Source organism: Trichosurus vulpecula, chromosome 7 (genome assembly GCF_011100635.1).
Source record: "Trichosurus vulpecula isolate mTriVul1 chromosome 7, mTriVul1.pri, whole genome shotgun sequence".
Classification (NCBI taxonomy): Eukaryota; Metazoa; Chordata; class Mammalia; order Diprotodontia; family Phalangeridae; genus Trichosurus; species Trichosurus vulpecula.
In genome coordinates this window covers 263,360,539-263,374,606 of record NC_050579.1, presented here as the reverse complement: position 1 = coordinate 263,374,606, position 14,068 = coordinate 263,360,539, and the positions used below count along the sequence as shown (strand labels likewise).

Below are 14,068 nucleotides of genomic sequence, written 5' to 3'. Positions count from 1 at the left end.
TTTTTTCTAGGGTTTTCCAAGGGTTCTGCAAGAAGCGATCGTTTTCTTTCTCTTTGTCGGTGTTCATTTCCTCAGTTACTCTTCTAGCACCGCAGTGGCAGTAATACCGTCTCCATCTCCATCTCCTAGGGTGACAAGCAAGTCCCAGGATGGGGGGGAGGGTGTAGGAGGGAGAGATACACCAATGAGAGTTCTAGGTCTAGCACCTAGAACTTGAGAGCCCCAGGCTGCAGCCCAGTTGGATGATCTCTTTTCTCCTGGGTCACAAGCTGCCCCCTTAGGCATGCCCCTCCACAGCCCCGCCTACCCCCAGGAGGTGGGGGCGGTTATCGTCACCCCGATGCCTCCAACACAAGGCGACTAAATCCCCAGGCCACATTTCGACTTCTCCCAGCAAACTGCCATTTCCCAGAAAACGGTCGGGAGAGGGGCCTCCGGCCTCCTTCGACCGCGGCTTCTTCCCGGGCTCTAGAACTAGGCCAAGGACTCGAAAGAAGGGGTGGGAACCCAGCGGTGACCGAGAGAAACCGAGGAGCGCGCTCCTCAGCCCAGAGCCACTGCGCATGCGTCATGCATCGCCGGTCCCCTACGGAAGCTGGGAGAGACGCGGCGCCGCGGAGGCCGGCAGACGCGGGCAAGATGGCGTCCACGGCTGCGAACGGGGCTAGCGGGAGCAGCGGGATGGAGGTGGACGCCGCAGGTAACGGGGCCGCCTCTGTGCATCCCTCACCCCACGGCTGCCTAGAGGAGATGCTCCGCTCCTTGGGGAGCCGCGCCCCGCCCGACATATGGAGAAAATAAAACCACCGCGCCCCCTTAAGTGGCGGGAGGCGGGGGGAGCTGGGGTAAAGAGTGGGGCAGAGTCGGGCCCGTCCCTCACTGTGTCTGTGTGTGTCTGTGTCGGCCCCCAGTGCTCCCCAGCGTCATGGCCTCCGGCGTGACCGGCAGCGTGTCCGTGGCCCTGCATCCCCTCGTCATTCTCAACATCTCCGACCACTGGATCCGCATGCGCTCGCAGGAGGGACGGCCGGTGCAGGGTGCGTGCGCCCCGGCGCCTGGGCCTCCTTGCTCCTGGGGGGGGGGGCTCCTTCACCCCCCGGGGAGCTGCTCCGTGCCCCGCTCCCGCCCCCAGCCCCACCTTCGGAGCTTCCCTTTCTGTCCGCAGCTGGAAGGCTGGGCTCGGACTTCCTGGTCTGTTGTGGGCCGTGAGCCCCGACCTTCATCCCAGCCCTCCGGGCCTCGCTTCTCTCATCTGCACGGTTAGGGCTCGGGCCCAGTCGGTCCCTTCCAGCCTGAATCCCAGAGCTCCGTGAGCCCAGGGCCTCTTACAGTGATGGACGGTGGCTCTGGATCCTTCCTCTTATCCAGCCTCCCTTCCTTCCCTAGTGATCGGGGCGTTGATTGGCAAACAGGAGGGACGGAATATCGAGGTGATGAACTCGTTCGAGCTGCTGTCCCACACGGTGGAGGAGAAGATCATCATTGACAAGGAGTATTACTACACCAAGGAGGAGCAGTGTGAGGGCAGGGGCTGCCAGGGGTGGAAGGAAGAGCTGCGCGGGAGGTTGAGGGGGAGATGGGCGGAAAAACGATCGCTGTTTTATGTAGCAATGGAAGCGTGGTTGGGATGGTGCTGGGGACCTGACGGGAAAGAATATGCCAAGAAGGTCCAGATAAGGAAGGGTGGAGTGAGAAGAAATTTTAATCAAGAATCCCCTTTCCCAGTTAAGCAGGTATTCAAGGAATTGGAGTTTCTAGGTTGGTATACCACAGGGGGTCCGCCAGATCCCTCTGACATCCACGTGCACAAGCAGGTAAGATCCCTAAGACAGCTGACAGCTGCTCGTGAGCTGGGCGGGGAAGGATGTGGGGCAGAGGTGTGATGGTATAATAGAACCCTGGAGAGTGAGTGGAAAGACCAGAGTGTGACATTCATTTGTAAGGCCTTAGACTCTTGTGAAATGCGAAGATTAGACTAAATCATCCATAAGGTGGCTTCCAGCTCTAATGTTAAATGATTCTGTGGATGGGCGTGAGGAAAGGGGAGGATATGGAAGGATTTCTAGGAAACAGTAGAAATAGCACTGGAACAGAAATGTAGGAGCCTGGTTTATATATAGCCATTGTCTAGCAAACACATACAAAACATTTTTCAAAGTTCTTGGTATTTCCTAGATCTTGACTTTTGGGTCCCAACTCTGGGTCTGTTTTCTCACCTGTAAAATTGAGGGGATTAGGCGATCTCAGATTCCTTCTAATGTTCTGTGACTCTATAGTATAGTTACTTCCCTTCCCTCCCCAGGTGTGTGAGATCATTGAGAGCCCTCTGTTCCTGAAGCTAAATCCCATGACCAAGCACACTGATGTGAGTGTTCCAGACCCCAGGTTGGGCCTGTCAGTTGAGTACATCTGTTCCTCACTGTCAGTCCTGTTTCCTCCTTTATCTGATCCATTGTCTCTCACAACAGCTGCCAGTCAGTGTTTTTGAGTCTGTCATCGACATCATCAATGGAGAGGTAACTACTTGCCCAAGGACTGTCTTTTTGCTATGGCTCATCTCCTTCCCTCTGCCTGTGCTTAGCCTCTAGTATCTATCTGCATATGATGTTCTCCTTCAGCATTCCCACCTCTTTGGTAACCTGTTCTCCAGGCAACAATGCTGTTTGCTGAACTGACCTACACACTAGCCACAGAGGAGGCTGAGCGGATCGGTGTGGATCATGTGGCTCGAATGACAGCTACAGGTAGTGGAGAGAACTCTACTGGTGAGTGGAGAGACTTGCTAAGAATTCTTTCCACTGTCTGGAGCCTGAGAGGTGGGAACTTATGACTTCTGATCCTCTCTTTCAATACAGTGGCAGAGCACCTAATAGCCCAGCATAGTGCCATCAAGATGCTGCACAGTCGGGTCAAGCTTATCTTAGAATACGTCAAGGCTTCTGAAGCAGGTAGGACAAATTTGTCCCTTAACTGTTTCTTAAGGAAATTTCCCTAAACCGGAATAGAACCTTGGGAAATAAAAAGCACTTTTCCAATAAATAAAGCCTATCAGGGAAAGGGCTGGAAATAGTAGATAAATGTCTCATACTTTTCATTCTGTATCTCCTCAGGGGAGGTTCCTTTTAATCATGAAATTCTACGTGAAGCCTATGCTCTGTGTCATTGCCTCCCTGTGCTCAGCACAGATAAGTTCAAGACAGACTTTTACGATGTGAGTCTAACCTGTGGGGTTGGGAAATGGATTCACTAGTGATAAATGCAGGGGCATGTCATTTAGCCTTTACCTGGGAGGGTAACTATAGGCTTGTCATCTGACCCTTGAGCTACAAGTTTTTGCAGGCTTTGGGAACAGTAGTGGTTGGAAGGTAACCCAGGCTTTGTCTCTCCCCTCCCTTCCAGCAATGTAATGATGTTGGGCTCATGGCCTACCTTGGCACCATCACCAAAACATGCAACACAATGAACCAGTTTGTAAATAAGTTCAACGTCCTGTATGATCGCCAGGGCATCGGCAGACGAATGCGAGGACTTTTCTTCTAGAAGGGGGCAACCTTTCCCTCACAATAAGTGAGGGCAAAGGGCTGAGATCTGCTTCACTGAGGAAAACAATTGCCCCAGAGGCAGGAAAGTGGCTTATTTCCCCTTTAGAGAAGCCCTCAAGCCTGCATAGGTTCCCTCCACCCAAATTGTTAATAAATGGGGAATAGCTCCCCTCTCATGATTCTGTCCTCTCTGTTAAAAGGAGTTAGGGTTTAGAGTCCCTTTAGGTAAGCTCTGAGGCCAGGGATACCCCTAGAAGATCTAACCTTAAGTGGTTGGGTTGTTCCCCATTCCACACCCAAAGGAAATTCTAGGCTTTTTTGCAAGTTAGAGTTCTATAAACATTTTATTAGCAATGAGAATATGTAACAAACATACATTGTGGCAGTTTTAAACTTCCCTCTGGCCTAGGCAGAGGACTTTTCTGCAGTCAAGCATTAGGCATTAGAAATTGAGAAAGTGAGGAGCTCTGGTCAAGGTCAAACAAATGTGATCCGTGTTCGGGCAGCATTAACCTGCCAGACATTGAGCTCCTCGTACTCATCCAGGGCAGCCTGGAACTGGGCAGGTGTGAAGCCTCTAGACACACATCGCTGTTCAGCCTCTGAAAAACGGATGCTTTGGCTCCCTGGGCCCACAGGGACCAGTTCCCGAACTGTGGCAAAGATCACATCTGCTGGTCGCTGGGTTCTAAGGAGATGGGTAGAGAAGGGTCAAAGGACTGGTTTGAATACCCATCTAAAGACCCATAAATAACAAGGCCTCCTCCCCCCAGGTATTCACCTTGTTGCTTGCCCCTTGTCCCCTAGCAGTGAGTCCTTAGACATCTCCATTAGTCTTATGGCCTCATTCACATCTTCTTTTTCTACAGTGTCTACCATTCGAAGTCGGGCCTAGGGAAGTGGGGGGGAGAGGGAGAGGGAAGAGAAATTTGTTGAGCAACTCACTACCTCCTAGGAGAGAGGAGCTGTTACACAAGTGGTTGTGTGTATGTGAAAAAGAGCTAGGGATACCCCTCTCCCCAGTTCAACCCCTTTCCCCTCCCCCAAGGATTTGCAGTGTTTTGCCAGCACTGTCAGACCGAGACAAGTGCAATGCCCAGGCCAGTGTTCAGCAATTGCCCAAGTCTCCGCCTCTCAACACTGGCCAGTCCAGATGTCCTGTAAAGGAGAAGAGACCTACCCCAAAACCCATTCCAACAGATGGGGAGTTTTAATCAAGTCATAAACTAGTTATCAACAACAAAGGCCTGAGTTACAAAGGAGCCAGCCTTAGCTTAGAGCATTAAGGAAGGAAAGGAAAAATGGACTGGAAGTTTGGATCCTAGGAATTCAAGGGGTATAGTGTCTCAGGGGCTCGGGAAGTGCTAGCTCAGCAGTAGGTCAGGTTATCACTACCTGCACGAACAGCACTTTGGAGCCCCCCAAGACTGATGAGGCCTAGGATCTGGGATACAGTGGCCCTAGGGCAGGGGTTCTTAACTTGAAGTCCATGAAATATACTTTAAAAAAGCCTAAGTTCAACATAATCTTTTTTTTTTTGGTAATCCTCTGTACTTTATTTTAAGAACCCCTGCTCTAAAAAACAGTGGGGAGAGAGAAGAACAGCTGGTATTTATACACATTGTGAGGGTAACTCAGACTGACCAGGAAGAATATCAGGTCCCCGCCAAGACAGTAAGTACCCACAGGACAATAGCCCTGACAGAGCCTTTGGTACAAAAGGTACAGCCCACAGGAATTAAGTTTTCAAATAAGAGATATAGGCTATGTACCAAAGCAGTAGAAAGCCGAAGAATAGCTAGCAAAGTCCGAGCAGAGGTGTAGGTGGCATCTTTACTGGCCCAGGCTTCACGCCTCATCTCCACATAGGCAGCTGTGATATAGTCAGCCAAAGACTCAGGCACTGCAGGCTGTTTTTCTCTGCACATAGCAATGTAACGCCTGTGAAAGGTTAGCAGAAAGATTGGAAAGGATGACTGTTCTATTTGCCATACATACCTAGTTATATGCTCAGCATACTAGGTGTACCTCAATAATTTGAAAACCCTAAACCTTACACAAAGTAGGGTAATACAGAGACATTTTAGACAAGTAATCTAAATTTGTAAAAATCCTGTTGAATCAACTTTATGTAAGAGGGCTGCTTGCTGTACGAAAGAGGACTGGGTCCTTACTGACCCAGGTTAAGTATAGTCCCAGAGATGTGTGTGAAATATACAACATAATGATACAGCACTTTTTACACATGCATGCACACACGTATACACACACACACTGTGGTTATACAGTTATTTCAGTTTCTGATTCTTCATGATCCAATTTGGGCTTTTCTTGGCAAAGATACTAGAATGGTTCACCATTTCCTTCTGCAGCTCATTTTACAAATGAGGAAACTGAGGCAAACAGTTAAATGACGTGCTCAGGGTCACACAGCTAGTAATAAGTGTCTGAGGCCAGCCTGGAACTCAGGAACAGGAGTCTTCCTAACTCCAGGCCCATTACTTTATCCACCGAGCCACCTAGCTCCCCATACACACATATAGAAACTGGGAAATTTAAACTATACTAGAATGTCTTGATACATATTAGTGGAAAAGCTTTCCTACCTCATAAGTTTCATATCCAGTGGCTCAAACTGTGTGGGAGGCTGCCGACTATGTTGGTGCACATAGGTGATGTGTTGGGCCAACCTTAAATAAAGAGAAGAGAAGGTATCAGTAACATCCCTGGATTCATACTCAAAACAATTTCCCACAGATTCTCCCAAAGGAAAAATGTCCCTGGAATATTTCAGCATTGTCTTTCTAGGCAGGGCTAGAAGGGTAACTTGGTGTGTTTCTTTGTGGATAAGGGTTCACTGCTAGAAGCAGGGGGATAAAGTAGCTAGCAGCTTCTTGAAGGCTAAAGTATATAAAGAGGTTGACGAGTCAGGTGTCTCCAAAGGAGAGGTGAGGAGGAATGGAGTCTGGTAATCTCACCGGAGGTCACTGTCACGGTCAGGGCGATCTTGGATGAGCCAGAGCAGGTCAAATCGGGACAGGAGAGCAGCAGGAAGCTGTACATTCTGTTCCAGGCTGCGACGAGGGTTATAGCGTCCATAAGCAGGGTTAGCAGCAGCCAGGATGGAGCATCGAGCATTAAGTGTGGTAAGGATGCCTGCTTTTGCTATAGAAATAGTTTGCTGCTCCATCACTTCATGGATTGCTGTGCGGTCAGCCTCTGCCATCTTGTCAAACTCATCAATACAGCACACACCCTGGTCAGCTAGTACCAGGGCACCTCCCTCTAAAGTCAGCTCCCCACTCACTGAATCCCGAAGCACTGCTGCAGTTAGTCCCACACCTGATGACCCTCGGCCTGTTGTATACTGGCCTGAATGTCAGGGAAAGAGAGACAAACACAAATAGATTACAAAAGAAAAAAAACAAAACCAAGAAACAAATGGGGAAAGACAAAAACATAGCTGGTGGAAAGCAAGGCAAAAAGAGGGAAGGAGAGACTTTTTGGAGAGATATAGGCTAAAAGGAGAGAAATACATCATGAACAGTAAACCAGCTTCATATATGATATTCCATGCCTGGTTTCCATGTCTTTTTACAGGTGACTACCCATGTCTGGAATGCACTCCCCAGCTAGGTAGTGAGTGCAGTGGATAGAGTACCAACCCTGGAGTCAGGAAGACAAGAGTTCAAATTGGCCTCAGACACTTACTAGGTGTGTGATCGTGGGCCAATCACTTAACCCCACTTACTGTCCCCCCCCCCCAAAGATCCCTGGTTTCAGCTCTTGCCCCTCCTATAGGAGGCCTTTCCTGATAATTCCCAGCAGCTAGTACCTCCCCCACCCCAATTACCTTCTATAGTAGGTACACACATTCTTTCCAAAGAACTGCCCTTTGCGCAAAGACAGCTTAATTTTTCTTTTAGTATCCCCAGCATCAGTAGAGTGGCTGACACACAGTAGACCTTTGATAAACACCTGTTGCTTAACTCAGGTCTCCCAGTTAAATCTCTATCTTCTCCCTTCCCTACACCTGGAACAATTCTATCCCTCATCTGCCACCATTAATTTGAAGAAACTAAAGACTCAAGCAATATCAAAATCTGCCACCATTATTTTCCCCAATTCTGCCTCTCATTTGCTCAAAGCCTACTCTAGTTATGATTTCTCAGAAAGCCACAGATGCAACATTCAGGCCTAATCATTCTTTACATCTTTAGTATCTGAGTTTAAAGAGACTCACTTCGAGGGGCCAGACGATCAATGTAAGACAGAAGCTGGGACTTGGCCACACCAGGATCCCCCATCAAGCAGATATTAATGTTTCCTGTTTTGGAAGAAAAGTGGGGGTAGAGAAGATAATAAAATGGCTATGCTCCTGATTGGAAATCATCTAATGAACTATCTTTGTCATAGGTAAAGGGTCCTCCAAAGGTCCCCCCTACTATCCCTGTTTTCAATGAGCTACACCTTCTGAATTCTCCCCGTGCCCCTAATGTTAACCCCCATTTTCTAGATCATCATAACCCAAGAGGATGTCAATCCCTATCTTCCAATTTGCCCTTTGACTGCCTCCTTAATCCCACTGAGTAGTTTTGGTTTTGGTTTTTAACATGGCTATTTCCCAATATCACATCTTTCAGTAGAACCCTCTCAGAACAAAGTATATGTAAACAAAACAGACTCAATGATCAAGTTTGACAGCATCCACCCCTGACCCTGCAGTCCACCTTGACTTTGGCCTCATTTCATAGACTCGCCTCTGATCTTCATGCCCCGAGGCGACTGATCCACCCCACCAACCAACAAGAGAAGCAGTGCCTTCTTTACATCTTCATGGCCATAAATCTCAGGAGCAATTGAGGCTGCCAGCTTTTCATAGAAATCTTCTTCTAAAGGAGGAAAATGAGGTCTTAAATGACAAGCTGCAAGTTTTCTGACTCTCCCATTCTCACTTTTCACTTCATTTCCTCACTAGCTCTCCTCACCTGCAATCTGTCTCAGCTCCTCTTTGCTCAGCTCCCCAATTCCAGCTTCATCATCTTCGCTCTTATTCATCTTCACAATCCGATGGGCTTCCAAATAAGTTTCTGACAGCAGGCCCTGAGACAGGAAGAAAATGAGACCATGGTATTAAATACAGTAGAACTACACTGTCTTTGTAATTTGGGGGGAAGGAGGGAAGATGGACTGGGTTTGCTCTTTTCATCATCTAACCTGCACCACCTGTCGGAATCCAGTACGTAGCATTGGCAGGAATATACCAGTGATACTGACGTGGTCACCTGGCTGGGCCAGCCGTGTGTTTTCTCCTTCTACCAACACTGTGATACTTCGTGGGATATTTCCCACAGGCACCTGGTCACTCTGGAGAGAAGGGAAAAGACATACAAGCTAAAGGAAAATCCAAGATGCTCTTCTCCCATTTCCCCACTTATCACATCCCTTTACCTCCTAACTCAACCAAATACAACCAGAGATAGACTTCCCCTTCAGAAAGGGGAAGGCTCTAGCTTCTCTAATAGTGCAGCTCTATCCCTTCCTTCTAGTGGTCAAGGAAAAAAATTTCTTTTAGTCCTTCCCCTCTATAAGCAAGTACAGGATCAGGTAAGATGCCCTGTCCTGTCCTGTCTTGCCTTGGCCTATTATTGTTCACATATCACTAAAACTTACATGTTCTTGCATTTTTAACTCTTGAAACTTGACGAATTTAGAACCTCGAGTCTGTAAGTAGAGCCGTCCTCCTGAGCGGTTGGTCTGACACTCCTGGCTTGGGCACATAATCAGTGGCATGAAAACAGGAGACCGAATCTGCAATAGGGAAAGGAGAAGCATAGAGACAAGGTTAGACGGGAAAATAGAAATAATACCTTTAAGCCACCTTAGCACACTTCATAAATCTACTAGGAGAGTACATTAACCTGGGCCCTTTAGGGGATAATGGGAAGCAGACAACAAAAAGATAAGAGGTGAATAAAAGAAACAAAAGGTGAACTGCTTCCTGACAAATGACAGAGCTGAAAACCACTTGAAATCTAAAGAGGGCATGGCAGACAGGGAATTACAGATGGACCAGCAGATGGACATGCTCTACAAGTCATAATGACCAAATCTGAACTAACAAAAAAAAAAAAGGTAAGTATTGTTTATTTTACAATTTCTTCATGCTCCTCTTCAATACATACTGGCTGATAGGTCTCAGCTCCACACTGGTCACAGGTGTACGTAGCCACTACCATCCTAGGTTTGACCTCAGAGACACGGGTCACAATCCCACGCACAGTAACCAACTTTCCTATTGAATCAGCCCGTACTTCTCGAATCACCCGTGGTTTGCTGCTGCTTGGGCTCCGAAAGTATAGTTCACTGAGGAGGAAAAGGTTCTAGCGTCAGCATCAGGACCTTGGACGAAGGACTCTCCCATTCCTTTCCCACAGGGACTACTCACAATCTGCACATGAGCTCTGAGGGATACTGATTCTGAGGGCTACGGGTGGCTCCAGGGTCCTGGCTTCGTTGCTCCATCATTAGCCGGTGTTCAATATACACATCCAAGACATCTTTGTTCACTACCTGAAGGAGAAAGATAAAAAGTCAAAACACTAAACTCTTATGTGACCTCTTAGAAGGCATCAATGTCTAAGCAGAAACTCTCAGTAAATGGAATGTCTCTTTTGCCCACAGCCTCCCTTGCCTCCTTCTCTTTGTACTGTGGTAGCAGCTCCTGCACGGCCTCAGTAAAGAGCTGGGTATACCGCTTCGTGTTCTCAGAAATGGAATCCACCAGCTCAGGGTCCTCCTCTGCAACGTCATCCAGGTCCACATATAGAGCTACTTGCTCCCTGTGAGCCAAACGTACCTGCAGGTGCAGGAAACAGACACCATAGTTACTGGTCAGTCACCTTCCATTTAGAGAGCCCAAAAGATAAGAATTAGTCAAGTAAAACTAGGCAATTAGAGAATGAAAGGCCAAACTAATAGACTACTTACATAGGAATCCCCTTTATAACATCTCAAAGAAGTGGTCATCCGCTCTTCACTTAGAAGATCTCCAGTGAGATCTACTCTCAGCCTGTTCCACTTTTAGCTAGCCTAACTTTTAGGAAATCTTTCCTTATACCAAGCTTCAATTTTACCTCTTGGGAACTCAAACCCATTGCTCCTAATTCTGCCCTCTAAGACCAAACAAAACAAGATTAGTCCTTTTCCGACATGATGGATCTTCAGATACCTGAAGATGCTATCTTAGGATCACAGATTTAGAACTGAATGGCCGTATGGCCATTTAATCCAATCCTTGTATTTACAGGGGAGGGGAAAACTGAGGCTCAGAGAGTTAGGTGACTTGTCCATGGTCACATATCTAGTATCAGTGGCAGGATATGAACCCAGGTTTTCTTGACTTCATGTGTAGTGCTCTGCTGCACTACCTCTCATTTCCTCCCTAAAGTATTTTTCCATAGCTTAACCATCCTGAATTCTTTTAATAAATATGTTTATGACATGACCTCAGCATCATCCTTATTATCTTTCTCTAGTCTTAAGTTTGACCTTCCTAAACTGAATACAATACTTTTAGATGTGGTGTGAGGACAGTGAACAGTAAGATTATCAATTTCTTCTGGATATTATGCTTTTCTTAATGATTGCATCAAACTTTCCAGTTTTCATTATTTATCAATCCAAAAAAAGGTGCTACTCTTCCCAACAAAATGATACCATCGGTAATTCACCAGAAACCCACTTTATTGGCTTCCTTTCTAAACAACACCTGTATTTTAGTTTTCACTTACACAGCTGCCAAGATTTTTCTTCTCATCAATCCTGAGCACCATGAACCCTACACTCATCTAGAGATAGAGGAGTTGAGGACAATAGACTGGGTGATGCCGTGCTGTACTGACCCATATTGAGCTTTCAGGTCACTAAAACCTCCTCTACCTCCATCTTTTTGATGTGAATGTCTACCCATCCTAACCTCTTAATAAATGCTTGCTGATTGACATCCAAAAGCATTTTATTAGATTTGGCCCACTAGTTTACCCAGTTGATATTTTTTTTTAATCTTAATTCTATAACTAAATATCCTATCATTCTCACCTTTGTGTCACCTGAAAGATTTGGTGAGCATGCTCTGTGTGTCTTCATCCAAATTACTAATAAAAATACTGAACAACACAGAGGCAAAGACAGATTCCTGGGGCACTTCACTAGAGATCTCCCCAGATGAAAGGAACCCATAGATCATATGTTTAGGTGACTGAACAGGTTCCAAATCTACCTAAATACAGTAGGTAAGGCCTTTTATTCATAGGATAAAGGGTTCTGTTGAAACATTGCTGAAATCTAGGTCAGCTATTCTTAAGGCACCCCTCTCTTCTAACCTGGTAACCCTGTCTATAAAAGACCCTTCGAGAGCACCACTTCCCTTTGTAAATGTTTACAAAACATCCCTTAAATCTTAGACACCTCTGCAAGAAATTAAAATTTCACTCCTCATGTGCCTACTCAATGGAGACTTTGAACCTTCACTGTGTAATACGGCATTAACTTTGAATTCTCACTGTTATGACTTGGGTTTTCAAAAAAAAAAATCACCAAAAATATACATAATAAGCTAAGTGCCACAGGAAATATGCTTTTCTGACCTTAATGTAGTTTTTGAAAGTAATCTTCATTTTCATATGTCTTCCCACTTCACACTCATGTGATTTATCCTAGTGGCTCCCTGCCTTGCATAATCAGTCCATCATTATCCCAACAGAGCCCAAACTCTGGAGAACTACCATGACCCACGGCCCCCAGTAAGTCATGCTTCTGCAGTCCAGTTACTCCTAGGAAAGCATATAGAATGAACCATCTCTCAATTCTCATCCCTGATCTGTGCACCTGTCCTGATTTTCCCTTTGATCACCCATCCCTGAACTCACCAGTTGGTCCCCATACTTGAATTGTTTCTTGCCAAACTCATCATCCTGGTAAAACTCTTGTAGAAACCTCTTAGCTTTCTCTGTTAGCAAAAAGACAGAAAATTATTTTTTCCTTCTTAGTCCTCCCTATGGAACCCCTTGGTACTATTCTTGATCTAAACAAACTGACCAGAAGTTGTCATCACAGATCTAATTCTGAAAGAATTAAGGAAGAAAGATTACCAGGTGGTATATCCCCTCAGGTTGGGTCACTATCATTTATCCCCAAGGGTACCACTGAAACTCATCTATCCAAGACTGGGCTTTTCTTTGCTTTTTGCTGCAGTCATATTCTCCTTACTCGATTTCTTCCAAATCTCCAAGACTCCCACAAGTCTCCCAGTCTTCAGCTTCCCACTCCTAACGAAACTTTTATTCTGCTTCCTCCAATCCTCAAAAGATTCTTTTCAGTGCGAAAAAAACCGTCCATCACTCCTGCCTTACCTTTTACACTGAGTCCCTACTGGTACCAACAGTTTCCATTCTTTGTAAACAAAGAAGCACATGGCGCCAACCACAACCACACCCCCCTCCACTGACCCTCTGGACCTCAGATCACTCTGCCCAGGGGAGTGTCCAAGATCCCGGGCAGACTGGACACTACCCTGAGTCCTCAACAACCTCCTATCCATAAGTTCTTCAGGCTGCTGCCCCAACTTAGGGCCCTCCCTCAACTTCTCTGGACCTCATCGGGGCTCGCCCCGCGGAAGGAGATTATTTACATAGTAGTACTTTCGAACACAAGCACCGCACTTCCGCCCGCAAACGTCACTTCCGTCTAGGCGGCCAGATCCTTAACCAATGCTAGGGGCTCTTGCGTGTCCCGGGTTTTGAGCTCAAGGAAGGACTCCGTAGTCACAGAGTCGGATGGCAGGATGCGCAGCTGCTCCGAGAACAGAGCCTGACGCTAAGGCCTCCGCAGAGGGGGGAGGGATAGTTTCCGCCCCTGCCCTGCCCTCCAAAACCCTTCCCCAGCGTCCCGGGCCCCTCTATCGCTCCCGTCCCCAAAGTCCTTCCTTTTCCTTTGAGTTGGCCGTGCCCCTCCCGAGTCCCCCCAGAATCACCCCCTCCGGCACTTAAGTACCCCCTGCTTGCGCCCCCCAAGTCCTACGTCTCCCTTCTCATCATGTTAAGTTGATTCTACGCCCCTGAATCGCCTTCCCCGCCTCGTAGCCCAGCCCCTACCCCACTTCTCTCAGCTTCTAGCACCCTAGGCTCCCGCCGTGGGTTCTTGCTGCGCCCCCTTCGACCCCTCACCTTTTTCGGCCGCGTAGTCCTTAGGAGCCATAGCTGCCGGACGGAGGGGGTGGGGGTGGTGGCGTCCTGAGCAGGAGTAGCGGCCCCGCGGCGGAAAGCTGTTGCTGGGATCTTGAGAGGGGAAAAGAGAAGAACCGGCGCGCAACAAACTCGGGGGAGCAACCGAAATTGGCGCGAAACGTCCCTGACCACGTGACCGACGCTCCTCGTTAGAGCCAATAGGGAAAGGAGTGTTTGCCGCCGCCGCCGAAGTTCCCGCCCCCGAGGGTGCGGCTCGGCCCAAGGCTCCGCCCCAAGGGG

General features: G+C 47.5%; 2 protein-coding genes across 2 annotated transcripts; one reads left to right on the top strand and one right to left on the bottom strand.

The window, feature by feature from the left end:
* Nucleotides 1-217: 217 nt before the first annotated feature.
* COPS6 (COP9 signalosome subunit 6) lies at nucleotides 218-3,721 on the top strand. The gene is made up of 10 exons (XM_036767612.1): nucleotides 218-700; nucleotides 912-1,037; nucleotides 1,387-1,518; nucleotides 1,726-1,814; nucleotides 2,303-2,365; nucleotides 2,469-2,516; nucleotides 2,651-2,765; nucleotides 2,856-2,948; nucleotides 3,111-3,211; nucleotides 3,400-3,721. Exons 1-10 carry the CDS (start codon nucleotides 571-573, stop codon nucleotides 3,538-3,540), a joined length of 1,038 nt encoding a protein of 345 aa, XP_036623507.1. The 5' UTR covers nucleotides 218-570; the 3' UTR covers nucleotides 3,541-3,721.
* Nucleotides 3,722-3,867: 146 nt separating this feature from the next.
* MCM7 (minichromosome maintenance complex component 7) lies at nucleotides 3,868-13,954 on the bottom strand. Its single transcript, XM_036767611.1, has 15 exons — nucleotides 13,769-13,954; nucleotides 12,473-12,552; nucleotides 10,237-10,401; nucleotides 9,991-10,115; nucleotides 9,728-9,908; nucleotides 9,216-9,353; nucleotides 8,760-8,909; nucleotides 8,531-8,645; nucleotides 8,303-8,434; nucleotides 7,786-7,869; nucleotides 6,521-6,914; nucleotides 6,149-6,232; nucleotides 5,315-5,483; nucleotides 4,324-4,433; nucleotides 3,868-4,230 (listed from the first exon to the last, which is right to left on the bottom strand). The coding sequence occupies exons 1-15, from the start codon at nucleotides 13,797-13,799 to the stop codon at nucleotides 4,020-4,022; spliced, it is 2,169 nt and encodes a 722-aa protein (XP_036623506.1). The 5' UTR covers nucleotides 13,800-13,954; the 3' UTR covers nucleotides 3,868-4,019.
* Between the last annotated feature and the right edge of the window lie 114 nt (nucleotides 13,955-14,068).